Source organism: Bos mutus, chromosome 6, assembly GCF_027580195.1.
Source record: "Bos mutus isolate GX-2022 chromosome 6, NWIPB_WYAK_1.1, whole genome shotgun sequence".
NCBI classification, from domain to species: Eukaryota; Metazoa; Chordata; class Mammalia; order Artiodactyla; family Bovidae; genus Bos; species Bos mutus.
Window position 1 is genome coordinate 103,464,360 of NC_091622.1, and position 27,681 is coordinate 103,492,040.

General features: G+C 43.9%; 1 protein-coding gene across 2 annotated transcripts in view; it reads right to left on the reverse strand.

Annotated features, from left to right (window-relative positions):
* The window catches only part of STK32B (serine/threonine kinase 32B), a 407,675-nt gene that overhangs the window by 45,673 nt on the left and 334,321 nt on the right, over positions 1-27,681 (reverse strand). Inside the window, exon 6 of one of the 2 annotated variants that reach the window (XM_005893204.3) lies at positions 24,772-24,861. The exons of the other annotated variant lie outside the window; for it this stretch is intronic. Coding sequence (XP_005893266.1) covers positions 24,772-24,861 — 90 coding nt within the window. The remainder of the gene's footprint in view (positions 1-24,771; positions 24,862-27,681) is intronic. 2 annotated transcript variants of the gene reach the window in all.

Here is a 27,681-nt window from a genome sequence, read left to right on the forward strand (position 1 = left end):
CCATCCTCTGCCACCCCTTCTCCTTTTGTCTTCAGTCTTTCCCAGTATCAGGATCTTTTCCAATGACTTGGCTCTTTGCATCAGGTGGCGAAAGTACTGGAGCTTCAGCTTTAGCATCAGTCCTTCCAATGAATATTCAGGACTGACTTCCTTTAGAATTGACTGATTTGATCTCTTTGCTGTCCAAGGGACTCTCAAGAGTTTTGCCCAGCACCACCCATTCAAAAGCATGAATTCTTTGGTGCTCAGCCTTCTGGTCCAGCTCTCACATCTGTACATGATTACTGGAAAAATTATAGCTTGGACTATATGGACCTTTGTCAGCAAAATGATGCCTCTGCTTCCTAATACACTGTCTAGGTTTGTCATAGGTTTACTTCCAAGGGCCAAGCATCTTTAATTTCATGGCTGAAGTCACCATCTGCAGTGATTTGGAGCCCAAGAAAATAAAATCTCTCATTGTGTCCACTTTTTCCCCTTCTATTTGCCATGAGGTGATGGGACCGGATGCCATGATCTTAGTTTTTTGAACGTTGAGTTCAACATTCAGCTTTTTCACTCTCTTCTTTCCCTGTCATCAAGAGGCTCTTTAGTTTCTCTTCACTTTCTTCCATTAGAGTGCTATCATCTGTATATTGGAGGTTTTGCTGTTTCTCCTGGCAATCTTGATTCCAGGTTGTGATCCATCCAGCAAAGCAGTAAGCTATTCTTTCCTACTTCACCCAAAACTCTGTCTCTGAGATTTAACTTGGTGTTGGGGTACAGAGGCCAGATTTGGTTCACTCCTAAGGGGCTGAGAAGCTAGGTAAATGTCAGTTTGCTTTGGCACCAACACCAAGTCAGATGTCCCAACAACCAGAATGGTTAGAGCCCTTGGTGCCTAGTCTAGTCTCAGTACAACGTTATTTTAGCATAGGTGGGAATCAATACAAAATACCCAGAATAAGTAAATGCACAGAGAAAGAAGGCTGATCAGGGGTTGCCAGGGGCTGGTGGGGGGATGGGGCGCAACTGCTCATTGGGTTTCCTCTGGGATGATGAATGTTCTTGAGCTAGACAGAGCTGGTGGCTACACAATGTGGTGAAGGTACTAAACGCCACTGTGTTTGCTTGCAAACAATTCATTTTATGTTATGTGAATTTTACCTCTGTAATAAACCAGTGGAGGGTGGAGCCCCCAGAGGGATGGACCCTCACTCCTCAGGGGGCTGCAGCTGTCCTGGGGTCCCCTGGGGTCCTGCTGCTTCCTAATCTGCTGGAAGGTAGGTTCATCACTGCATCACCCCCAATTCACCAGGCCAGGAGTGCATCTCAAGCTTTAATTGCTCACACTGGCTTCCAGGAAAGTCTTGGGAAATGCAGGTCATTTCTAGAAAATTAATTTACAGATGTAATTCCATTTTATAGGTGTCAGAGCAGCCAAGCTCTGTCATGGGGAACCAGGACATGTTGTGACTAAAAACATCTCAGTTTTCAGACTGGCATTCAGATGGCGTGGGGGCAGGAAGGGCCAGAGGAGGCAGACAAGGGTAGATAAAGGATGCTTGAATTTGGCTCTAGGTGGGCAGCTGGACACTTGAACCTGTTGTTGTTCGGTCACTCAGTCGTGTCTGACTCTGTGACCCCATGGAATGCAGCATGCCAGGCTTTCCTGTCCTTCACCATCTCCCGAAGCTTGCTCAAACTCATGTCCATTGAGACAGTGATGCATCCAACCATCTTGTCATCTGTCGCCTCCTTCTCCTCCTGCCTTCAATCTTTCCCAGCATCAGAGTCTTTTGCAATGAGTCAGTTCTTCACATCAGATGGCCGAAGTATTGGAGCTTCAGCTTCAGCATCAGTCCTTCCAATGAATATTCAGGACTGATTTCCTTTAGGATTGACTGGTTTGATCTCCTTGCAGTCTAAGGGACTCTCAAGAGTCTTCTCCAGCACCACAGTTCAAAAGCATCAGTTCTTCCGCACTCAGTTTTCTTTATGGTCCAACTCTTACCATCAATGAACCTGACCCTCGGCCAAATTCTAGCTGTCCTCCAGCAACCCACACCATTTATTTTGTATTTTATAACAACTGCACCCAAAGATTCTCCTTTCCTCCTCACGACAACCCCCAGGGTCATATTATCATTTGACACGCTTTCCCGAAGAGGTTCAGAGAGGGACAGCAGAGCACATGAAGTCACACAGGAGAGAGTGCAGAGCTGAGGTGTGCCTTACATACTAGTCAAATTCCAGTTTGAAGTAAGCTTTGCATCAACGTTTGGGTACAAAACCATAATCAGTCTACGTTGGGGAAGATGTTATTGGGAGTTTGGGGAAATGTCATTTTGGTTTATTTGAGCCTCACCAAGTGGTATGTGTGCTGGGGAATAGGAAGAAGGTTGGTGTGATTGCAGCTGGGTTAACACATTCTCTTTGCTTCAGTTTGTAAAGCATGAGCAATAATAAACAGTCTATTCACAGGGTTCTTATGAGTATTAAGGAAAAATGCTGGCTAAGAGCTAAGCCCAATACCAGGCTGGTCCATTGTGAGTGCTCTGGAAATCTTGGGCATGGTTTTTGTTAGTAGAATTGGCATTGAAATGTCCTCTCTTCATAAAACTCAACTTCTCACTGTCCTCCCAGTCAGCCTGGGGACCATCCTAAATTCCAACCTCCTCAGCCTCATGACTCATCAGTCTCCAGACCCTATGAGCTTGGCATTCTGGGCATCTTTCCATCTTCCCCTTCCTATCCATCCTAGATCAACCTGAATTCAAAGGTGGTAGTTGTACCGGTTTAGTAAACATCTGGCAAGCGAACATTTGATTTCCTAGCCTCTCGGGGCACTAAGCTGTGCTATTCTGCATCCCACTCTGGGAGCCTGAGGCTGGGCTCCAACCCAGAGGGGCTTCCTTCCCTGCACCCCAATCTGTGCACTTGTCCTTCTTCCCTCTGTGCGAAGGGTTCTGATAAAGGAGACAGTCGTGCAGGCTTGTGCAGAACCAGGACTTTGACAGCTGCTGGCCCGGCCCACGTGCTCAGACCAGGCCGGAGGCAGGGACACGCTCAGGACTACAGGAGAGGCTGTGTGTCCAGCTGTCCCCATAAAGCCTTGTCATGCCTGATTGCCCCAAGCCCATCTGGAATTCATAGTAGAAGCAGCATCTGACCAGTTCTGTCTTGGCTGTCCTGACGAGCCAAGTGACAACTATCTGCAGCCTATGACTCCACTCCCAGAGAAGGTGGCAATCTCCCTTCCCTTGCACACCTGGGGCTGAGAGAACATAAACAACATTTATGTCACAATCCATATGCCACCAAAATGACTGCTGTAGTGCCCTGGAACCAGTGCTTAGAAGTGAGGGCGTCATAGAGGGTTAGAACTTGAAGGACAGGTACAAGACACACACCTGCCACCATTATTTCATGTATGAATGAATGAGTGTGGAAACAGTTTGCTAGGTGCTGTGTTAAGGATTTTACACATACAGCTTCCTTCATTCTTCCAGTCACCCAATAGAAGTAGTGCTACAATGATCTCCACATTCCAGATGAGGAGGTAGAGTGTAGTTGGGTGAATGAAAGCGAAAATGTTAGTTGCTCAGTCGTGTCTGACTCCTTGTGAACCCACGGACTATAGCCCACCAGGTTCCTCTGGCCATGGACTTCTCCAGGCAAAAATACTGGAGTGAGTAGCCATTCCTTTCTCCAGGGGATCTTCCTGATCCAGGGATCCAACCCAGGTCTCCCACTTTGCAGGCAGATTCTTTACCACCTGAGCCACCGGGGAAGGTGAATAGTGTCCGCAAAAGACTATATCCAAGTACTAACCTCCAGCATCTGTAAACAGGGCCTTATTCAGAAATAGGGACTCCGCATGTGTAATTAAGGACATCAAGATAAAAATCATCCTGGATTCAGGGTGGACCCTTCCTAGATTCAGTGTCTGATGACTTTATAAGAGAAAGGAGAGATTTGGGACACAGAGAAGGCCAATGCAGGAGGCACAAGAGACACGGGTTTGATCCCTGGGTTGGGAAGATCCCCTGGAGTAAGAAGTGGCAACCTGTTCCAGTATAGACTCTTGCCTGGAAAATTCCATGGACAGCAAAGCCTGGTGGGCTATAGTCCATGGGGTCACAGAGTCAGACACCATTGAGCACACATCCTTAAAGCACCCTGAACCACAGATGAAGAAAAAAGAGACACAGAGAGGTAAAGGGGCAAGTTCAGGGCCATCTAGGTGGTGAGTGGAAGAGTGTGGAAGGCTGTTCTTACAATTTTCTAGAGGGGACTCAATACCACTATCCCACTGTTATCATAAGCAGTGGCTTTCTTTACAATGCTAAGAGCTGTGCTATTAATGTGCCATTGACTGAGCATCTACCATGTGCTAGAAGCTCTTCAGGTTTCTCTACCTCTATTATTTACTCCTCAGGGAAGCTAATATTTATGGAGCACTATCTGCAGCTGCATGTGCGTGATCTCCTTTTAACCTCAGAAGGACCTTGGGAGGTGAAAATGATCATTATCTCCGTCTGAGGAAGCAAAGCTATGGTTTTTCCAGTAGTCATGTATGGATGTGAGAGCTGGAGCATAAAGAAAACTGAGTGCCAAAGAATTGATGCTTTTGAACTGTGGTGTTGGAGAAAACTCTTGAGAGTCCCTTGAACTGCAAGGAGATCCAACCAGTCCATCCTAAAGGAAATTAGTCCTAAATATTCATTGGAAGGACTGATGCTGAAGCTCCAATACTTTGGCCATCTGATGTGAAGAACTGACTCCATTGGAAAAGACCCTGAGGCTGGGAAAGATTGAAGGAAGGAGGGGAAGGAGACAACAGAGGATGAGATGGTTGTATGGTCTCACTGACTTGATGGACATGAGTTTGAGAAAGCTCTAGGAGTTGGTGATGGAAGGGAAGCCTGGCGTGCTGCATTCCATGGGGTTGCAAAGAGTCGGACACAACTGAACTGAAGAGGAAGCCAGGCTTGGAGCGGTGACAGACCTATCAAGGTCCCAAGTCTCATTGGAAGCCTGGCTCCCCTCATTCTCCAGTGTCATCCAGAATGATGACCAGAGCCTTGCTCTGTCTCCTTCAATATCCATACATTTCCCACCATGTTATACCATCTTTACATGTATGATGAAAAGAAAAATAATGTATCATAAAAAATATATGCACACACACACTACATATATGTGAGGTGGTAAAGAACCCGCCTGCCAATGCAGGAGACATAAGAGATGCAGTTTTGATATCTGGGTGGGGAAGATCCCCTGGAGGAGAGCATGGCAACCCACTTGAATATTCTTGCCTGGACAGTCCCATGGACAGTGGAGGCTGGTGGGCTATAGTTCATAGGGTTGCAAAGAGTCAGACAAGACTGAAGTGACTTAGCATGTAGTATATATGTACATACTTTACATGTCTTATAGTACAAAATCTCTCCAAAGTCAATGCATTAAATCTGCAAATTTAATTGGAACCCAAATCAAGAATGTTTATGAAGGTCTAAGAATGCTAAATTTAGGAAATCAAGGTTTTGACATAATCCGAAAGAATGTGTAGTTTGCCATTAACATGCACATTAATAAAAGTGGCTCTTGAATCACAGTGCCCCAGCAGCAGCCTTCCTCGCTACATCCCCAGGGTCCTTCATGGTGCCCAGTGAATGCTGAATGCTCTGTGGATACTTGTGAGCCCATGAATGAATACCCTGGGCTGACACCAGGCTCCATGGAAGCGGCTTCTCCAGCATGACCAGGGGCATGAAAAGATCAGCCCTACCTCCCATCAACCATTTCTAGCAGCAGCTGAGCAATTCTGCCAATGCAGGTTTTAAATGGAAAGTGAGTCTGGATTCCAAGTGGCATCAGAGAATTGGCCTTCCAGAAAAGCAAGTACATGGGGTGTCGAATGAAAGAGATCGCCTCAAGGCAATGAAAATATGCCTTTGGTGGATTTTGCCACCTTCGGCTCACCACGCAGAGCTACTTCCTCATTAGACTAAAAATATGGAAAAACTCCCAGAAACCTCCTAAGTTATAATTATTAGCCTGCTGCTTTAGCTCTATGAATATTCCTGAAGGCTTTGATTGCTGCAGTGGAGTGTGACACACTATTCAATGTCTAGCTTACAAGTTGACTGGCTTCCAGGATTGGCTTCCACAGGTAATTGTGTCCTTCTGGACTGGGAATATAGAATCACCACATTTCAGCCTAGAGGGGACCTTCAAGGTCATTTCCTTTCTCTCCTACATTTTGTAGGTGAGGAAGCTGAAGCCTACTGGAGGCGTTCCATGGCTTCCAGCCCAGCTGGGGCCAGAGCCCAGGCCTCCTGTCCACTGAGTCTCACTTCAGTTTGCACATCCCAGCCAGTAGAATGGCCAGATCTGGACACCTCCACCCAGAAGCCCCACAGGCATGGCATTCTTACTATGTCCAAGCCAAATCACCCCTCTCCAACTGCCCCTTCTCCTGGGTTCCCAGTCTCTGCCAATGGTCTGCTCAATTGCAAGAGTCAGAAATCAGTCTACGCTTTGATGTGTGCTCAGTTGCACAGGTATGTCTGACTCTTTGCAACCCTACACACTGTAGCCTGCCAGGCTCCTCTGCCCATGTAATTTTCCAGGCAAGATTACTGCAATGGGATGCCATTCCCTACTCTAGGAGATCTTCCGGATCCAGGGACTGAAACTGCATCTCTTGTGTCTCCTGCACTGACAGGCAGATTCTTTACCATTAGCGCCACCTGGGAAGCCCATGCTTTGATGATTTGATTAACTCTTGATTCATCATTGTTCCCTTCCAGAATCTTCCTCTTCTCTCTGATCCTCTTTCATAACTGTCTGGACTAATGACAGCCCCTCATGCACCCTAGCCTGGGGATGTTTAACCCCACCCACCTGTTCCTGCACTCAATACGTCAGCAAATTTGAAGAACTCAGCAGTGGCCACAGGACTGGGAAAGGTCAGTTTTCATTCCAATCCCAAAGAAAGGCAATGCCAAAGAATGCTCAAACTACCGCACAATTGCACCCATCTCACACACTAGTAAAGTAATGCTCAAAATTCTCCAAGCCAGGCAACAATACGTGAACCGTGACCTTCCAGATGTTCAAGCTGGTTTTAGAAAAGGCAGAGGAACCAGAGATCAAATTGCCAACATCTTCTGGATCATAGAAAAAGCAAGAGTTCCAGAAAAACATATATTTCTGCTTTATTGACTACACCAAAGCCTTTGACTGTGTGGATCACAAAAAACTGTGGAAAATTCTGGAAGAGATGGGAATACCAGACCACCTGATCTGCCTCTTGAGAAACCTGTATGCAGGTCAGGAAGCAACAGTTAGAACTGGACATGGAAAAACAGACTGGTTCCAAACAGGAAAAGAAATACATCAAGGCTGTATATTGTCACCCTGTTTATTTAACTTATATGCAGAGTACATTATGAGAAACGCTGGGCGGGATGAAGCACAAACTGGAATAAAGATTGCTGGGAGAAATACCAATAACCTCAGATATGCAGATGATACCACTCTTATAGCAGAAATTGAAGAACTAAAGAGCCTCTTGATGAAAGTGAAAGAGGAGAGTGAGAAAGTTGGCTTAAAGCTCCACATTCAGAAAACTAAGATCACCGCATCTGGTCCTATCACTTCATGGCAAATAGATGGGGAAACAGTGGAAACAGTGGCTGACTTTATATTTTTGGACTCCAAAATCACTGCAGATGGTGACTGCAGCCATGAAATTAAAAGACGCTTACTCCTTGGAAGGAAAGTTATGACCAACCTAGACAGCATATTAAAAAGCAGAGACATTACTTTGCCAACAAAGGTCCATCTAGTCAAAGGTATGGTTTTTCCAGTGGTCATGTATGGATATGAGAGCTGGACTATAAAGAAAGCTGAGCGATGAAGAATTGATGCTTTTGAACTGTGGTGTTGGAGAAGACTCTTGAGAGTCCCTTGGACTGCAAGATCAAACCAGTCCATCCTAAAGGAGATCAGTCCTTGGTGTTCATTGGAAGGACTGATGTTGAAGCTGAAACTCCAATACTTTGGCCACCTGATGTGATGAACTGACTCATTGGAAAAGACCCTCATGCTGGGAAAGATTGAGGGCAGGAGGAGAAGGGGATGACAGAGGATGAGATGGGTGGATGGCATCACACACTCGATGGACACGAGTTTGGGTAAACTCCGAGTGTTGGTGATGGACAGGGAACCCTGGAGTGCTGCAGTTCAAGGGGTCGCAAAGAGTTGGACACGACTGAGTGACTGAACTGAACCTGCTCCTGCAACACTTTTCTAAGTCAGTAGCATCAATGAAAAAAAAGAGACGGAATGTGTGAATGTGGTGATGATTCAGGCTAGGCTTACTGCCATGACAGCCTCATGCAAGCTGTCTGACCTGTTACTTTTTGCCTCGATTGTCTTCATCTTTAAAAAGGAATAACTGTATCTGCCACATCATGTTATGGAGAAGAAAAAAGTGAAGTTCTGCATGTATTTATTAAGCAGAAAATAAGTGCTCTATAAATGCAATATAACATTGTGTTATTATCATTCATATGTTCAAATTACTTAATTAAAATCACTCCAAATTTTTCTGTATACTCTAGAATAAAAGTCAAACTTCTTAGCATGAAAAATTTATAAAAAATTAGGTTCCAGTTTCCTCATATTTTGGCCACTGTCTTTATTATGCCTGTTGTGTAACCTACTCCAGTATGCTTGCCTGGAGAACCCCAAGGACAGAGGAGCCTGGTGGGCTACAGTCCATAGGGTCAGACATGAATGAGCAACTGAGTATATGCCAACAGGAAAAAATAGGACATGCTTTATTTTTAATCTTCAGTGACTTGCCTGATAATCTTTACCAGATTTTTATAATCATGAACTCCTATTTATACCTCAAAACACAGACCAAATTTTACACCCACTGTGGAATGTTCATCAAGTCCCTTCCTGATCCTCAGTTCCCTTCTTTCCCCCTCTCACCAAGCATATCACTGTTCTGGATTCTTACCAAACCCTTGTCTGTTTGTCCCCTACAGCACTAATCAGGCCATATTGTAATTAAGGATATACATGCCCATTGCCCTCACTGGACTGTGAGCTCTTTAAACAAGGATATGACTAGGTCAGGGTGAAAACCTCAGGGATTAGCATGAAGCTGGTCTAGATAGAGATGCTCAAGGAATCAGAATAGCAGAGTTTGAAGTCACAGAATCCTGGCTTTGAATCTCAGTGGCCACCTTTGCTGTTTATCACTGGACAAGCACTTAGCTTCTGCATATGTCTCAGATCCCCTGGGATAATAACAGCCTTTACCCCATAGCGAGATAACATATGGGAGTCATTTAGAACAAGGGCTGATGCAGAGCAAATTCCAAATAGATATGAGCTAGTTATTATTGTATCAATTCATCACTGAATGAGAAATGAAATACATCCATAAATGAAAGACCAACTAACGGATGGACATGCTGTACATGGCCCCAGATGATTCAGAGTTCCATCATCATTCTTTGATTAGAGTTTGCAGAAAAGCCATGAAAAGCAGAGATAAGCAGGATGACTGGCCTCTGTCTGTATTCCTTAGGGTAATTCATGTTCCTTTGGCTTTTTACCTTGGAGATGAAATCAGGTGTCACACACATATTAATTTGAGATGAAATGAAACTGCTGTGTCAATCTGATAATTTCTTTTTATTTGGTGATACAAATAGCATTAATAGCAACAGAAGACTTGTTTTATTAAAGTATGTAAGACACTGTTCCAGTGTGGACCAGTAGGATCTCACCTGTCTGCATAAGAGGAAAAGCAGGGGAAGCTTAATTGGGTGAGTAAATACAGAAGGTCTGATGCTGTTGTTCAGTTGCTCAGTCATGTCTGACTCTTTGTGACCTTGTGGACTGCAGCACGCCAGGCTTTCCTGTCCTTCATTATCTCCCAGAGTTTGCTCAAACTCATGTCCATTGAGTCGGTGATGCCATCCAACCATCTCGCCCTCTGCCGTCTGTTCTCCTGTCTTCAATTTTTCCCAGCATCAGGGTCTTTTCAAATGAGTTAGTTCTTCGCATCAGGTGGCCAAAGTATTGGAGCTTCAGCTTCAGCATCAGTTCTTTCAATGAATATTCAGGACTGATTTCTTTTAGGATTGACTGGTTTGATCTCCTTGCAGTCCAAGGGACTCTCAAGAGTCTTCTCCAGCACCTCAGTTAGAAGGCATCAATTCTTTGGTGCTCAGCATTTTTTTATTGTCCAGGTCTCACATGTGTACATGACTACTGGAAAACCATAGCATTGACTATACAGACCTTTGTTGGCAAAGTAATGTCTCTGCTTTCTAACATGCTATCTAGGTTCGTCATAGTTTTTCTTCCAAGAAGCAAGTGTCTTTTAATTTCACGGCTACAGTCACCATCTGCAGTGATTTTGGAGCCCAAAAAAATAAAGTCTGTCACTGTTTCCATTGTTTCCCCATCTATTTGCCGTGAAGTGATGGGACCAGATGCCATGATCTTCATTTTTTAAATCATTTTTTTTAATGTTGAGTTTTAAGCCAGCTTCTTCATTCTCATCTTTCACTTTCATTAAGAGTTTCTTTAATTTCTCTTTGCTTTTTGCCATTAGGGTGGTGTCATCTGCATGTCTGAAGTTATGACGAGGTACAGAAATAAATGATGTACCAGTAGCAGAAATCTACTTCATGTGAAATGTGTCAGATTAAAGTAACAGATTATTACCATCTTTCTAAATTCCATATATATGCGTTAGTATACTGTATTTATGTTTTTCCTTCTGGTTTACTTCACTCTGTATAATAGGCTCCAGTTTCATCCACCTCATTAGAACTGATTCAAATGTATTCTTTTTAATGGCTGAGTAATACTCCATTGTGTATATGTACCATAGCTTTCTTATCCATTCATCTGCGGATGGACATCTAGGTTGCTTCCATGTCCTGGCTATTATAAACAGTGCTGCGATGAACATTGGGGTACACGTGTCTCTTTCCCTTCTGGTTTCCTCAGTGTGTATGCCCAGCAGTGGGATTGCTGGATCATAAGGCAGTTCTATTTCCAGCTTTTTAAGGAATCTCCACACTGTTCTCCATAGTGGCTGTACTAGTTTGCATTCCCACCAACAGTGTAAGAGGGTTCCCTTTTCTCCACACCCTCTCCAGCATTTATTATTTGTAGACTTTTGGATCGTAGCCATCCTGACTGGTGTGAAATGGTACCTCATAGTGGTTTTGATTTGCATTTCTCTGATAATGAGTGATGTTGAGCATCTTTTCATGTGTTTGTTAGCCATCTGTATGTCTTCTTTGGAGAAATGTCTATTTAGTTCTTTGGCCCAATTTTTGATTGGGTCATTTATTTTTCTGGAGTTGAGCTGTAGGAGTTGCTTGTATATTTTTGAGATTAGTTGTTTGTCAGTTGCTTCATTTGCTATTATTTTCTCCCATTCTGAAGGCTGTCTTTTCACCTTGCTAATACGACCCAGAGGGATGGTATGGGGAGGGAGGAGGGAGGAGGGTTCGGGATGGGAAACACATGTATACCTGTGGCGGATTCATTTTGATATTTGGCAAAACTAATACAATTATGTAAATTTAAAAATAAAATAAAATTAAAAAAAAATAAAGTAACAGATTAACAAAAAAGACCTTCGGAAAGTTTTCTAGAGAATGATGGAAAGTGCTAACTGAAAGCACAGGATTGGAATCCAGTGCATTTTACAGTCAATATGTGAAACGGGATAAACATCCAAATGGCATGTCAGGCTGATTAAGTTCATTTAGACAGTGCTGCTTTCTTAAAGGATTCCAGGATTTCCTGTTTATCTGAGGCCAATATTGCTCATTAAAATTTCACACTGTCCAAAGCTTTGGTTGGTATACAAGAACCACATGATCTGGCCCTGCCATGCCTCCAGGCTCCCTCTCCTTGTCTACTTTATCAGGCCAATGTAGCTTCCTTCTAGTTCTTTCTATGTGACAAGCTCCTTCTTACCTCAGGGTCTAGGAAAATACAATTCCATTTCCTGCAATGCTTTTCCCCCTTTTGTACTGCACAACATCTACCTGTCCTTTAGAACCCAGCTGAAAGTTCACATCCTCATCAGTGTTATCCTGTCCCCTCCAATCGAATCCATCTGTCTCATCAGCACCTGTCTTTCTGCAACATAATTCTTATAAAGACCTCAAACAATTCTGCTTCTGTTGAAAATGTAAGAGTTGGAAATAGTCACTCTGAGCCTAACAATGGTCATGTATGGATGTGAGAGTTGGATTATAAAGAAAGCTGAGTGCCAAAGAATTGATGCTTTTGAACTGTGCTGTTGGAGAAGACTCTTGAGAGTCCCTTGGACTGCAAGGAGATCCAACCAGTCTATCCTAAAGGAAATCAGTCCTGGGTATTCATTGGAAAGACTGATGTTGAAGCTGAAACTCCAATACTTTGGACACCCGATGTGAAGAGCTGACTCATTAGAAAAGACCCTGATGCTGGGAAAGATTGAGGGCAGGAGGAGAAGGGGACGAAAGAGGACAAGATGGTTGGATGGCATCACCGACTCAATGGACATGGGTTTCAGTGGACTCTGAGGTTGTGATGGACAGGGAGACCTGATATGCTGTGGCTCATGGGGTTGCAAAGAGTCAGACATGACTGAGTGACTGAACTGAATTGAACTGATAACCCAAATACATGAAAAGTGAAATGCAACAGAGAAATTTCTTGAAACATAAATGACGAAATGTTATTTAAGATTTACATGGTTTTTCTTACTTAAGAAAAAACAGATAGACAGAATTGATCAAGTCTATTAAAGAAATCAAAGTCATAGTTAAAAACTTTCCTGCAAAGAACTGCATGCCCAAGTGGCTTCAGTGGTCAATTCAATCAAATATGCTAAAAATAATACCAGTTCTCCACAAATTTTTCCACAAAGCAGAGTAGGAGGGAGCATTTTCCAACTTACATTGCCAGCATTTCTCTGATACCAAAATTACACAAGAAAGTTACAAGAAGACTATAAATATTCCCCATGAACCTAGATGTAAATATTGTAAATGAGATATCAGCAAATTGATTATAGCATTATATAAAAAGGAAAATACATTATGACCATGTGGGATTTACTCTGGGAATAGAAGGCTTGTTCAATATTCTAAAATAAATGTATTTCAAGGGACTATGGAAGAGAAACCATATGATTATCTTAATAGTCACAGAAAAGATATTTGAGAAAATTTGACATTCATTTATGATTTTTAAAAACTTAGAAAATTGGAAATAGAAGGAAATTTCCTTAATCTGATGAAAAGCAACTACAAAAACCTTATAGCTAATATCATACCTAGCAGGAAGACAAACAAACAAAAACCCCACAACTAATTGATTTACGACAAAAATCAGGATCAAGACCAAGTGTAAATGTTCTAGACAGGGCAATAAGACAAAGAAAGGCATGCAGATTGGATAGGAGAAAGTAAAACTGCCTTTACTGCCTACATAAAAAATTCAAAGAATTTACTAAAACACCTGCTGGAACTGATAAGTGAATTCAGCAAAATTACAGGATATCAGGTCAACACACAAAAATCAATTGTGTCTTTAAAGATTAGCAATGAATGACATGGAACTGAATTTCTCAAAAATACGGCATTTGGATAGCATCCAAAATTCATAAGATAAGGCCTGAGTGAGTGAGTGAGGGAAGGTCACTTAGTCGTGTCCGACTCTTTGTGACTCCATGGACTATACAGTCCATGAAATTCTCCAGACCAGAATACTGGAGTCAGTAGCCTTTCCCTTCTCCAGGGGATCTTCCCAACCCAGGGATCAAACCTAGGTCTCCTGCATTGCAGGTGGATTCTTTACCAACTGTGCTATTAGGGAAGCCTAAGACAGGTCTACTTGTAACAAAATATTTGCAAGATTGGTAGGCTGAAAACTATAAAAGAATCCAAGGTCATCTAAACATATGGATAGAGATTCTGCCTTCATGGATTGGAAGACTCAACATTGTTAGGTTGTCACTTCTTTCTAAACTGACCTAGATTCAGTGTAATCCTAACAAAAGCCATCAGGACTTTTTTTGGGGGTGGGGGTAGAAATCAGCAATCTGATTCTATGATAAAATTTACATGAAAAGGCAAAGGGTATAGGAATAGCTCAAATAATTTTGAAAAGAAGAAAAAATTAAAGGACTTTCACCACCTGATTTAAATATTACTATGAAGCAACTGGAAAAGTATGAGACTGGCCAAAGCATAAACAAATAGATCAATGGAATCCAGAAAATAGACCCATACATTTATGGTCAGTTGAGTGTTGATGAAGTTGCAAGGCCAGTGCAATAGAGAAAGAACTGTCTTTGCAACAAATGGTGCTGGATAGAACAACTGAACAGTCTTTGCAAATAAATGAACCTTCACATCATATTCAAAAGTGAGCTCAAAATGGACTATAGCTCTAAATATAAAATGCAAAAGTATAAAACTTCTATGAGAAAACAAAGGAGAAAATCTTTTCGACCTTATGTGAGGGAGGAGGGAGAAGGCAATGGCACCCCACTCCAGTACTCTTGCCTGGAGAATCCCAGGGACGGGGGAGCCTGCTGGGCTGCCGTCTATGCAGTCACACACAGTCGGCCACGACTGAAGTGACTTAGCAGCAGTAGCAGCAGCAGTGATGGAGGAAAAGATGCTTAGATATGACAGCCAGTACATGATCAATAAATGAAAAAGAAATTGGACTTTATTTGAATTTAAAACATCTGCCTTTTAAAAGACTCTATTAATGTAATAGAAAGATAATCCACTGACTGGTGAAAATATTTGCAAACATGTCTGGTAAAGGACTTATAACCAGAATATATAATAAAAGTCAGTCAATCCAATAAATTAATGGCCAATGATGTGAGCACATACTTCACAAAGAAGGTGCATGGATAGGATCCAAGAATCCCACTTCTAACTAATTATTCTATAGAAGTAGCAACTTAAGTCAATCCTAAAGGAAATCAGTCTTGAATATTCATTGGGAGGACTGATGCTGAAGCTGAAGCTCCAATACTTTGGCTACCTGATGTGAAGAGACGACTCATTGGAAAAGACCCTGATTCTGGGAAAGATTGAAGGCAAAGGGAGAAGGGGGAGGCAGAGGATGGGATGGTTAGATAGCATCACCGACTCAATGGACATGAATTTGAGCAAACTCCAGGAGATAGTGGAGGACAGAGGAGGAGATCATGGAGGACAGAGGAGCCTGGTGTGCTGCAGTCCATGGGATTGCAGAATCTGACACGACTTTGCAACTGAATAACAACAACTAGAAGCTAAAGTTTGTATAAAAACCTGCATGTAAACAGTTTATCTTTAATTTTGTAAAACTGGAAACCACTCAAATGCCCTACAGCTGGTGGATGGATAAACTGATTATGTATATTCATTCAATATACATACTGGATGTGTATTTGGGGCTTCCCTTGTGGCTCAGAGATTAAAGCGTCTGCCTGGAATGCGGGAGACCGAGGTTCAATTCCTGGGTAGGGAAGATCCCCTGGAGAAAGAAATGGCAACCTACTCCAGTATTCTTGTCTGGAGAATCCCATGGACCGAGGAGCCTGGTGGGCTACAGTCCACGGGGTCGCAAAGAGTCGGACATGACTGAGCGACTTCACTTTCTCTCTTTCACTGTCTTTGTGGTTCAGCTGGTAAAGAATCCACCTGCAGTGTGGGAGACCTGGGTTCGACTCCTGGGTTGGGAAGATCCCCTGAAGAAGGGAAAGGCTACCCACTCCAGCATTCTGGCCTGGAGAATTCCATGGACTGTATAGTCCATGGGATTGCAGAGAGTCAGACATGACTGAGCGACTTTCACTTTCACTTTCATTCATCCAAAGGAGTCCTACTCAGCAAACAAAAGGAAAACTGCTGATCCCTGCAACATAGCTAAGTCTCAAACACAGCATTCTGAGTAAAAAAAAAAGCTAGATTCCCAAAGTTATAGACAATATGGCTCTGTTTTTATGACTTTCTGGACTAGTACAAGTTATAGGGGTACTGATCACTAGCTCCCAGGGACTGTGATAAGAGAATTTTAGAGGTGCTGGAACTTTTTCTCTGTCTTTGTTATGGTGGTGGCTGCATGACTGTGTTTGTCCAAATTCACAGTATTATACACTAAAAGAGTGCATTTTGCTGCATGGAAATTCTTCCTCAAAAATAAACATCTCAAACTATGTTTATTGGTTTGATGATTTGCAAAGTGATTGTCTCTCTCACAAACAGCCAAACCAATGAGGGCAGGAATATTTTGTTCACAGATGTATTTCCAGCCTGTAGAACCCTGCCTGCCATGTGGAAGGTGCTCAACAAATCTCTGTCGAATGGATGGATGGATGACTGGCAGGTTCTCAGGGAAGATACTGGGTCTTGGAGCCTCACTGACCTGAGTCTGAATGCTGACTCTGTCACTTTCTCTGGCACAGAGGGCAGCACGCTTCACTTCCTCTAACCTCCATCATTTCTACAAGGAAAGCACAAGCGTGGCCATGGGCCATGGTGCCTCCACAACAACTCAACACAGTGAGTGTGTTTGCTCACTGGGGAAAGGACAGCCCCCTGGTCTCCCAGGGCACTCCCCCCCACCCCCACCTACTCCCAATCCATCCAGCTGTAACCATGAATTAGGATCTGTTTTGAGTCTGTTTTCTTGACTAGACTGCAAGCTCCATAAGGCAAGGAAATGTCATATCTGGCTCTGGATTCCCAGGGCTTAACATATACCAACTAATCAAGCATCTGAAGGATAACAATGACAAGTGCAACAGTAGTAATCTTAGCTACCAGTGTGATGTATCTACACTTGGCGTTACGTCACGTACTGGTCTTCCACAGTCACATCGTGAACTCCTCACAAACAGCCTACTAAGGCCAATTGAAAGTGTTAGTCAATCTGTGTGCTTAGAAGTTCAGTGTCAGTTAGTGCTTAGTTGTTAGCGTCCAACTCTTTGCAACCCCATGGACTGTAGCCCACCAGGCTCCTCTGTCCACAGGGATTCTCCAGGCAAGAGTACTGGAGTGTTGCCATGCCTCCTCCAGGGGATCTTCCCAACCCAGGGATCGAACCCAGGTCTCCCACAATGCAGGCGGATTCTTTAGCCACCAGGGAAGTTAGTCACTCAGTCGTGTCCAACTCTTTGTGACCCCATGGACTGTAGCCCTCCAGGCTCCTCTGTCCACGGAATTCTCCAGGCAAGAATACTGGAGTGGGTTGCCATTCTTGCATAACCATTAGTCCCATTTCTCAGATGAAGACACTATCAGGTCCCGTGGTTCATCCTTCACCATGCTGGGTGCTTTATGTACCTTATACTGGATAATGTAATTTATCTTAGTTCATCTAGTCTCTAAGCAGAAGATACTCAAACTGCCCGATGCTGAAGCCCACGCTTCATCGAGACCCATTCCTGGCAAGCTCAGTTACCTGTTTGCTTCTCCAAGGACACCCTTGAGGCTGATCCCATGAGTCTGATCATGACCGTCTCTGGCATTGGCATATCTTCTGGTTCCATGACCCTTATTATGGCATTCAAGACCCTGGTGCTTTGGTCTGTCTCGTCTCTCCCTCCCACCTCCTCTAATTCTATAAAGCTATTAAAAAACAGGACCACTAGGGTCTCCCAGACCACCATGTTATGACCCCATCCATGCCTTTGCATGGACTGGAATGGCCTCTCCTTACCCTCACCCGGCAGCTGAGCTGTGAACACACCCTGTGAGTCTAATTCAGATGGTCCCATTCTGGGGAGTCTTTCTTGACAGGGATCAGCTTACATGCAGGCCTTCACAGCTGTCTGTCCCAGAGATGCTGAGTCCCTGGGGCCCAATGCCTGACTCTGAGCCCTGCACTCCTGACATGCAAACATTCCATGTTTGCTGAAAGAATGCTCAGTTCTTCATCTCACTTCAGATGGATAAACTGAAGCCCCAGACAGCTGCTGGAACATTTCTTACTTCTAATCTGGCACCTTTCAGAGAGTTCTTTTTTTCCCTGTTTGTGAATTCCATCTGCTTTTTTAATTAATGAAAATTCAGCTCTATGCAAATGTTTCTTCTGGGATCATTCTTCATGAGCAACCTTTGGGAGCTTACTCATCAGCGCGTTCCCTGAAAGCATGTTTGGAACATTCTGGGAACTTGTTATTGGGCCTTTGAACCAAATAGCTCAAGTGAACGAAGTCAACAAAGCTGCCGCTTGGTAGCAGGAATTTACAGCCCTGGGAACTGCAGAATGTGACTTGATTGAGAGAGTTTTCCCCTCACCCTCATCTTCCCTACTAACCTCCTACTGCCTGGCACTGCCAACCCCTATGGTCTCTGAAATTATTTCCTTTTGGTAAATAAGTTGCACTTTCCAAATCTCACAAAAGCCTCTCCTGCACATTTGTTTATCAATTCAGTACCAAAGACCCCTTAATTAGAAGGACACCAGAAGTCCGGAATCCCAGGTACAGCTGGGATAATACACCTTTCTCTTGTCTGAGAAATGTGGCTTTCTGATACAAGAACTCAGTGTCAAAAGGCAACTTGGTATAGTGTCAAAAGCATGAACTTTGGAGGCAAGTGTCCATCAACAGACAAATGGATAAAGAAGATGCGTGTGTGCTAAGTCACTTCCATCATGTCTGACTCTTTGTGACCCTACGGACTGTAGCTGCCAGGCTCCTCTCTCCCTGGGATTCTCCAGGCAAGAATACTGGAATGGGTTGCCATGCCCCCCTCCAGGGGATCTTCCCAATCCAGTGATCGAACCCACACTTCTCATGTCTCCTGCATGGGTCGGTAGGCTCTTTACCACTAGCACCACTTGGGAAACCTAAAGAAGATGAGGTGTGTGTGTATATTATATATCTGTATATATACCATGGAACAGTACTTGACATAAAGAATGAAATGACATCATTTACAGCAACATTGATGGGCCTAGAGATTGTCAAACTAAGTGAAAAAACCCAACAGAGAAAGACAAATACCATATGATATTGCTTATATGTGGAATCCAAAAAAATGATATGAATAAACTTATTTACAAAACATAAATAGACTTATAGACATAAAAAGCTTATGGTTACCCAGGGAAAGTGGGGGAAGCATAAATTAGGAGTTTGGGATAAATATATACACACTACTATATATAAAATCGGAGAAGGCAATGGCACCCCACTCCAGTACTCTTGCCTGGAAAATCCCATGGACAGAGGAGCCTGGTAGCCTGCAGTCCATGGGATCACTGAGAGTGGGACACGACTGAGCGACTTCACTTTCACTTTTCACTTTAATGTATTAGAGAAGGAATGGCAACCCACTCCAGTGTTCTTGCCTGGAGAATCCCAGGGATGGGGGAGCCTGGTGGGCTGCTGTCTATGGGGTCACACAGAGTCGGACACAACTGAAGTGACTTAGCATAGCATAGCATAGCATATATAAAATAGATAACCAACAAGGACCTACTACATAATGAAGAGAACTATACTCAATATATTGCAATAACCTAAGAGAAAAGAGAATGTTTAAAACAATATTTTTTAACATTCTCTTTCCATATATATATATATATATATACACACACACAGACACATAACTGAATCACTTCGTTGTATACCTGAAACTAACATGACATCATAAATCAACTATATTTCATTAAACATTTTTTTTAAAAAGAGCAGGGACTTCAGACCCATATACATGTGGCTTCAAATTCTGGCTCTATCCCTTGGCAGCTGTGTGATTCAGCGTAGGTTAATTAACCTCTCTGGGCCTCAGCTTACTCTTATATAAAATGAGAGAGATATGAAAAACTCTCCTGGATCTTCTGGGGATTAAACGTGATGACAGACATGTGATGGGATCACAATACATGTCCAGCTTTCTTCTCCCTTTGGAAGGTGGGGCCACTGTAGAGAGTGGCCAGCTGGGTCACCACGGGCCTGCTTTCCCAGAGGCTAAGAGCAAGGACAGAGGAGCCTCAGATAGGAGTGGGAAGCCGAGGCACCCAGGGAAGTCTGCTCTGAATGGCGGTAAAGCAGGGGCTGAAAGGTCAGCATTGGGAGAACACTGTCTTGAACTTCTCCAGTGGTCAAGAACCCAATTTCCTAGAGATCAATTTTCTTTTTGGAAATAGCCTAAAGGCAGTAGGAACTAATCTATAGGGTTATGGAGGCGGCTCCAAATGGGAGATTCTTCTCCCCTCTCCTCCATGTTCCCTCTGCAGATGATGACTCTTCTGGCCTCTCTCCACCCCTTCGGGCAAGATGCTCCTGGGCTTAGAACCAGTGTTTTTCTCTCCCACTGCCTTGGCTTTGCTGCATCTCCATGACGGTAACTCTCAATGCACAGACTGAGTCCACACCACTCTCCAGATGCTTGGAGTACATCCGAATGTCCGGAAGTTCCTACAGACACCTCACCTCCAAGTCCATCCTTCCCACCATCCCTCGCACTCGCCCCTCCTGTGGTGCTCTCTGCACAGGAGCCTCCCTGGAATCCACTCTGCTGCTAGACCCAGAGGCCTGGAGGCAGCTTTGCCCCCTCCTTCACTGCCATTCTCCATCTCCAAGTCCTGCCCATCTGATCTCTGTTGGCTCTTACTGCAGATCTGACCTCCAGAACTGCCTCAGACCTGGATTCTTCTGGAAAGGGATTTCAGAAGGATCGTCAACAATGAAAGCTGTATTGGGACAGTATACTAATGCATATATATGGATTTTAGAAAGATGGTAACGATAACCCTGTATGTGAGACAGCAAAAGAGACACAGATGTATAGAACAGTCTTTTGGACTCTGTGGGAGAGGGAGAGGGTGGGATGATTTGGGAGAATGGCATTGAAACATGTATAATATCATATAAGAAACAAATCGCCAGTCCAGGTTTGATGCAGGATACAGAATGCTTGGGGCTGGTGCACAGAGATGACCCAGAGGGATGGTATGGGGAGGGAGGTGGGAGTGGGGTTCAGGATGGGGAACATGTGTACACCCGTGGCAGATTCATGTTGATGTATGGCAAAACCAATACAATATTGTAAAGTAAAAAATAAAAATAAATAAAAATACTTCTGTTATAAAAAAATTAAAAAAAAAAGAAAGAAAGCTGTATTGGGGTCTGTATTTAGCATCCCAAGGGGACTCTGAAGTAGACAGATCTGCTCATATGTATACCCTCTGCTGTTCACACTGACTTGGCTCTGCTCTCATCCTGATGTCAACCTGGGCAGGTCACCTAACTCTCAACCCATTTTCTCAACTCTAAAAGTGGGAATAAATAATTGTGCCTACTTTATGTTTATGAATGGCTTCCCAGGTGGCGCTAGTGGTAAAGAACCTGCCTGTACATGCAGGAGACATAAGAGACATGAGTTTGATCCCTGGCTCGGGAAGATCCCCTGGAGGAGGGCATGGCAACCCACTCCACAATTCTTGCCTGGAGAATCCCATGGACACAGAAGCTTGGCAGGCTACAGTCCAGGGTCACAAAGAGCCAGACACAACTGAAGTGACTAAGCACGCACGCATGTTTATGAGGCTTAAATAAGGTTATGGATAGAATGCCTAGCACATAGTAAATACTAAAAAGTATTGTTTCACTATTATGTAATTTATTAAGTTAGTGACAAATAACACAAGGAGTCAATTCTGGAGACGTGATGACATAGTTCTTGAATCTCCACAATCCACATATAAACACTGGCAGAGCAGATACAAGATAAAGCAAAAACCATGGGCAACACTTACTATAAAGCTAAGTTGTTCCCACAAACCCCAAAATATAAGCAGATGGGAACAAACCAGCAACAGTCATAAGCCCTCTATAGCAGTGATTTCTGTATAAAAATAACACAGCTGATGATGCACCAGAGGACAGAGAACTCCAAAAGAGTCAGCAGACACTGACTGGGAAGAATAGCCAGTCTGAGAACAGCAGCTGAAACAGTGAGAAGCTTGTCCAGCCCCATCTCAGGTGAATGAAAAGTGTCCTTGGTGAGTTCTGCAGAAGTTGGAGTCTGGAACACAAAATCCATTCACTCAATCCAGCCAGAGCTCTCTTCTAGGAAGGATCCCAAGGAGAAACTGTTGGGAGTGAAATCAAAACTAAGCAGGATGGGGGCCCTACAGATGAAAGAAAGGGGAGGTCCAGATGGAAGTGGGCAAGAGGACTGGGCCAGGAAATCCCAGGTAGCAAGCTGCCTAGGGACATGACATGTCACATAAACAATAGAAGAGGCAGGTCGGTTAGAGAAGCTACCCTGAATCACACCATCTTCTAACGATTCAGGAAAACCAACATTAAGTGAAATTCCATGCAAAGTGATTGTAAGAGAAAGGACAATGGCAAGCAGAACAACACTGGACAATGAAAGTACCTCAGAAAAGACAGTGTGGTGGATTGTTTCATGAATGGTTCCCAATGGATCAGGCCATCAGGTACCCACACTCTACGCAGTCCCCTCCCATGTGGGCCCTGGACTTTGTCACGTCACTTGCTTTGGCCAATTGGACATCAGGAAATGTGAAGCAAGGAGAGGATCGGTAGGCACTTGAGAGTTGGGCTTTCCTTCCTGAAACTGCTGCCATCATGTGACCAAGTTCACTCTCGTCTCCTTGATGATAAAAGACCATGCAGAGAGAGGGGCCTGTTCATTTCAGGTGTCCCACTCCAGTACTCTTGCCTGGAAAATCCCATGGACGGAGGAGCCTGGTGGGCTGCCGTCTGTGGTGTCGCACAGAGTCAGACACGACTGAAGCGACTTAGCAGCAGCAGGCTGGCCGAGCAGCTGAATGAGTGGGCCTAGCCAAAACCAGCAGAAAAACCACTCAGTCAAGTAGCAGATGTGATAAATAAAAGATTGCTTCTGTTCTAAACATCTAGGTTTTGACATGGTTTGTCATCAGCAATTGATAACTACATAGACATTAAGAATGAATAATATAGACATTAAAAATTATGCAAGACATGAAAGAACATGTAAATTATGATTTAGATACTCAGAAATCTCATAAGAGGACTCGTGAAAAACATCAGAAAAAAGGAAAATTATTTCAGAAACAAATACTTCATGAGAAAGCACACAAAACAAATACAATAGAGACTGCTTTAAAATAAAGAGAAAGATAAAAAATTGAGAAGCAAATTGAACATAGGAAGAAAGACAAAAGATTTGAAAATGGCAAATGTTGAGGATTGGCAAAGAAAACCCAACATTCAGGTAATAAGGATCCTTAACAAAGAAAAGAAAGTAAAAGAACAGAATGTGGATTAAAGCAAAAGACATTTCTGGGAGCTTCCCTTGTGGTCCAGTGGCTGCGACTCCATGTTCCCAGTGCAGGGGGTCTGGGTTTCATCCCTGGTAGGAGAACTGGATCCTGCATGCCGCAACTAAATATCCCACAACTAAGACCCGGTGTGTGTGCTAAGTCACTGCAGTCACACCTGACTCTTTGTGACCCCATGTTATAGCCCACCAAGGTTTTCTGTCCATGGGATCTTCCAGGCAAGAACACTGAAGTGGGTTTTCATGCCCTCCTCCAGGAGATCTTCCCAACCCAGGGATCAAACCCACGTCTCTTATGTCTCCTGCATTAGTAGGCGGGTGTTTTTTTAACACTAAGCCACCTGGGAAGCCCTCATAACTAAGACTTGGTGCAACATGACCTTTCCATCAAAAGTCCTACAGAAAAGCCAACCTGAAACTATATTGGAAGGGTAATGTATACTTCAGAATACAGACCTGCAATGACCAGCAGCAAAACGTATTTTGGCAACACCGCTGGACTTTAACGAAAAAGAAGAAGGGCTTATTGCTTGTTTTTTCTTAAGCCTGAGCCAAGCTGGAATCAAGATTGCCAGGAGAAATATCAATAATCTCAGATATGCAGATGACACCACCCTTATGGAAGAAAGTGAAGAGGAACTACAGAGCCTCTTGATAAAAGTGAAAGAGGAGAATGAAAAAGTTGGCTTAAAGCTCAACAGTCAGAAAACTAAGAGCATGGCAACTGGTCTCATCACTTCATGGTAAATAGATGGGGAAACAGTGGAAACAGTGGCTGACTTTATTTTTGGGGGCTCCAAAATCACTGCAGATGGTGATTGCGGCCATGAAATTAAAAGATGCTTACTCCTTGGAAGGAAAGTTATGACCAACTTAGACAGCATATTAAAAAGCAGAGACATTACTTTGTCAACAAAGGTCCATTTAGTCAAGGCTATGATTTTTCCAGTAGTTATGTATGGATGAGAGAGCTGGACTATAAAGCAAGCTGAGCGCCGAAGAATTGATGCTTTCAAACTGTGGTGCTGGAGAAGACTCTTGAGAGTCCCTTGGACTGCAAGAAGATCCAACCAGTCCATCCTAAATAAGATCAGTCCTGGGTGTTCATTGGAAGGACTGATGTTGAAGCTGAAACTCAATACTTTGGCCACCTGATGTGAAGAGCTGACTCATTTGAAAAGACCCTGATGCTGGTAAGGATTGAGGGCAGGAAGAGAAGGGGACGACAGAGAATGAGATGGTTGGATGGGTATTACCGACTCAATGGACATGAGTTTAGGTGAACTCCAGACAGCTTAGGTAAGGGCCAGAGGTGTGAGAGAGCATGGCTGGGGTCTGGTGTGGGGGTGGGAGGTGGGCTGAGGGAGGGGTGGGATGTAGCAGGAGAGGAACGCTGAGGCCTGAGGGGGCCTGGAACACTCACCCATGTAGGGCTTGGTCCCGGCCATGGAGGAAGCCTTTTCTGCGCCTTTCACGACTGTCGCTATGTTGAAGTCTGTGATGTGAACGTGTCCTGGAGACAGAGAATCAGAAAAAGCAGTTAGCAAAAGCTGCAGGCAGCTGGGTTATCTCCCGTCTGATTTAACAGTGTGGTATGCAAGGGGGGATGTACAGGAAGAAAATATTAGAACTTTTATTTACATTTGTGTTTATTTGATACTTTAGGAGGGTCTGTTTTGGCCACATCATTGACAGTAGCCAAGCTATGGAATCATAATAATAAGTGGAATCACAATCACAAGTCAATCCTAAAGGAAATCAGTCCTGATGGAAGGACTGATGCTGAAGCTGAAACTCCAATACTTTGGCTACCTGATGTGAAGAACTGACTCATTGGAAAAGACCCTGATGCTGGGAAAGATTGAAGGCGGGAGGAGAAGGGGATGACAGAGGATGAGATGGTTGGACGGCATCACCGACTCGATGGACATGAGTTTGAGCAAGCTCTGGGAGTTGGTGATGGCCAGGGAAGCCTGCTGCAGTCCATGAGGTCGCAAGAGTTGGACACAACTGAGAGACTGAACTGAAGCCATAGAAGCAACCTAAGTATTGGACCTTGAGGGCATTATGCTAAGTGAGAAGTCAGACAGAGAAGGACAGATATTGCACCGTCTCAGTTGTATGTGGAATCTAAAAAAAAAAAGCCAAACTTATAGAAACAGAGAGTAGAAAAGTGGTTGCCAGGGGCTAGAAGAGGAGGAAATAGGGAAAGGTTGGTAAGAGGGTACAAACTTTCAACACTAAGATGAATAACATTCAAGGATAATGCAAAGCATGGTGACACTTAGCATAAGGCCCTCCAGGTCTATCCATGTCGCTTCAAATGGCAAGTTTTCATTCTTTTTTTTTTTAAGGCTGAGTGGTATTCCGTTATATAGCTAAACCACATCTTCTTTACCCCTTCATCTGTTGATGGTAGGTTCCCAGATTCCCCGGAGAACCAATACTGACTATTTGGATTTTCCTCCTTCTCCCCTCCCACCTTCCTTCTGACACTTTCTTTTCTCTCTTCACCACCACATCTCCTTGTCTCCTTCCTCCCTGTCCCTCTTCCTTCCCTCTTAGGGTACTTGACATCAATGTCCCATCAGCTCCCATTACTTTAGGCTGGACAGAAAGTGGTTTCCACCCTCAAGCCCCCTCCCTACTCAGTTCATCAGTATTGTACTAAGGCCCCCACTGGCCAGAGCAGGTGGACAGAATAAGGTGCCCTCAGGGCATGAGTATCCTCTCTTTACACCCCTCCCCCACCTAGTGTTTTCCTGAAAGGAGGAGTCTGGTCTCAAGTGTCTCATCTATTTATCAGAAGCTTCCACTCTCTGGACCAGTGCCTCTAAACTTTAACATTTTTATTATGTCCTCAATATAAATACTAAGCTCCCTGAGGCTTGGTTTTCTCATCTGTAAAATGGGGATGATGATAACAAAATATACATCTCAGAGGGCTGTTGGGAGGAGTCAGAGAATTAATACACAAGAAATGGTTACAGCATACTGCCACACAACAATGAGGGCATTTTCTGTAAGCATGGCTCTTAGCAGCATTATCCTGCCAAGGTGTGGCTCCAATCCCTTCTCCAGCTGGGGCCAATCCACCCTGCACCCTCCCATTGCCTCAGTTCTAGTTCTAACAAACAAGTAAATTCAAGTCCAGTTTTAGACTGTGAGTTATGTGAAAGTAGCTGGACATCTGAGTGGTTTCTGCACCCCACACCTGTACAGTTCCAAGCACAGCAGTACCCTTGGGACGGAATTCTGGAATCTTAGAATATAGATGGCTTTTATGTGGTTTCATTTCTCCCACTCTTAAAATTCTTTAATATTTGCATGATGAAAGTAACGCCAGCTCATTATAATAAATCGTAGAATACAAATACATGTTTGAGTTTCTCCTTTCAACATCCTAGGGTCTCCTCTACCTGCCACATAACCACACTGATTCATTTAGCTCCTCCATTCTTTCTCGCTTTTGCTTATGCAAATGTATATCCACATATCACAGGACTTTGGTTTGTTCTTGCAATAAAGAGATCATACTCCATCGATCATTCTAAAAGTCACTTTTGCATTTAATTTGGCTTTGGGATGGAGCACGTGTCTCCAGGTGGCTTTAATAGTTGGCTCAGGCTGAGCATATGAACAAATCATGGCCCATGAAAACTGGGGAGATGATTTTCTAGGGGGTTCAGGAAAGGAAACGTTTTCTTCCTTTTCCTTCCAGAAGCTATCTAAAGTGATATTCTCTGCCTTTGGCTGGTGTGATGTGGGGAAATGACCCCTGCCCCAAACTGTAGAAGCCATTGGGTGCTACAAAGAAAGACAAGCTAAAGATGAAGCCCATTTTTGGAGAAGGCAGAGCTGCAAGGACAGCAGAGAAATGGTACCAAAGCCTGATCAAACCCTGCCTGAAGCCATATTCCACTGGGCTTCAGTTATACGTGCTGAAAAACACATTGCTTAGGGCGATTTGAGTTGGGCTCCTTGTTGTCTGCCACACACTGTTGGTGTCCTAATTCATGCAGACACTTACCACAAGATTTCAGCAGGTTATTTCACTCTATAAGCCTCCTAATATTAATAAGTACCTGGTAGGGTAATTGTGAGCATTCAACAGGGTGTTTAGGGACTGAGGATGTGACCTTTGAGCAAAGATCTGAAGAAGAGAGGCAGCAAGCCAGTGGACTTCTGGGGGGAGGAGTGAGGTGGCTGAGGGAACTGGCAGCACCAGGACCTTGCAAGGGCCAGCAAGGAGGCCAGAAGGAGAAAGGGGGAAAGGGCTCAGGTGGCTTTTACCCCAAGCCTGAGGGTTTTGAGAAAGACAGACACAATCCCA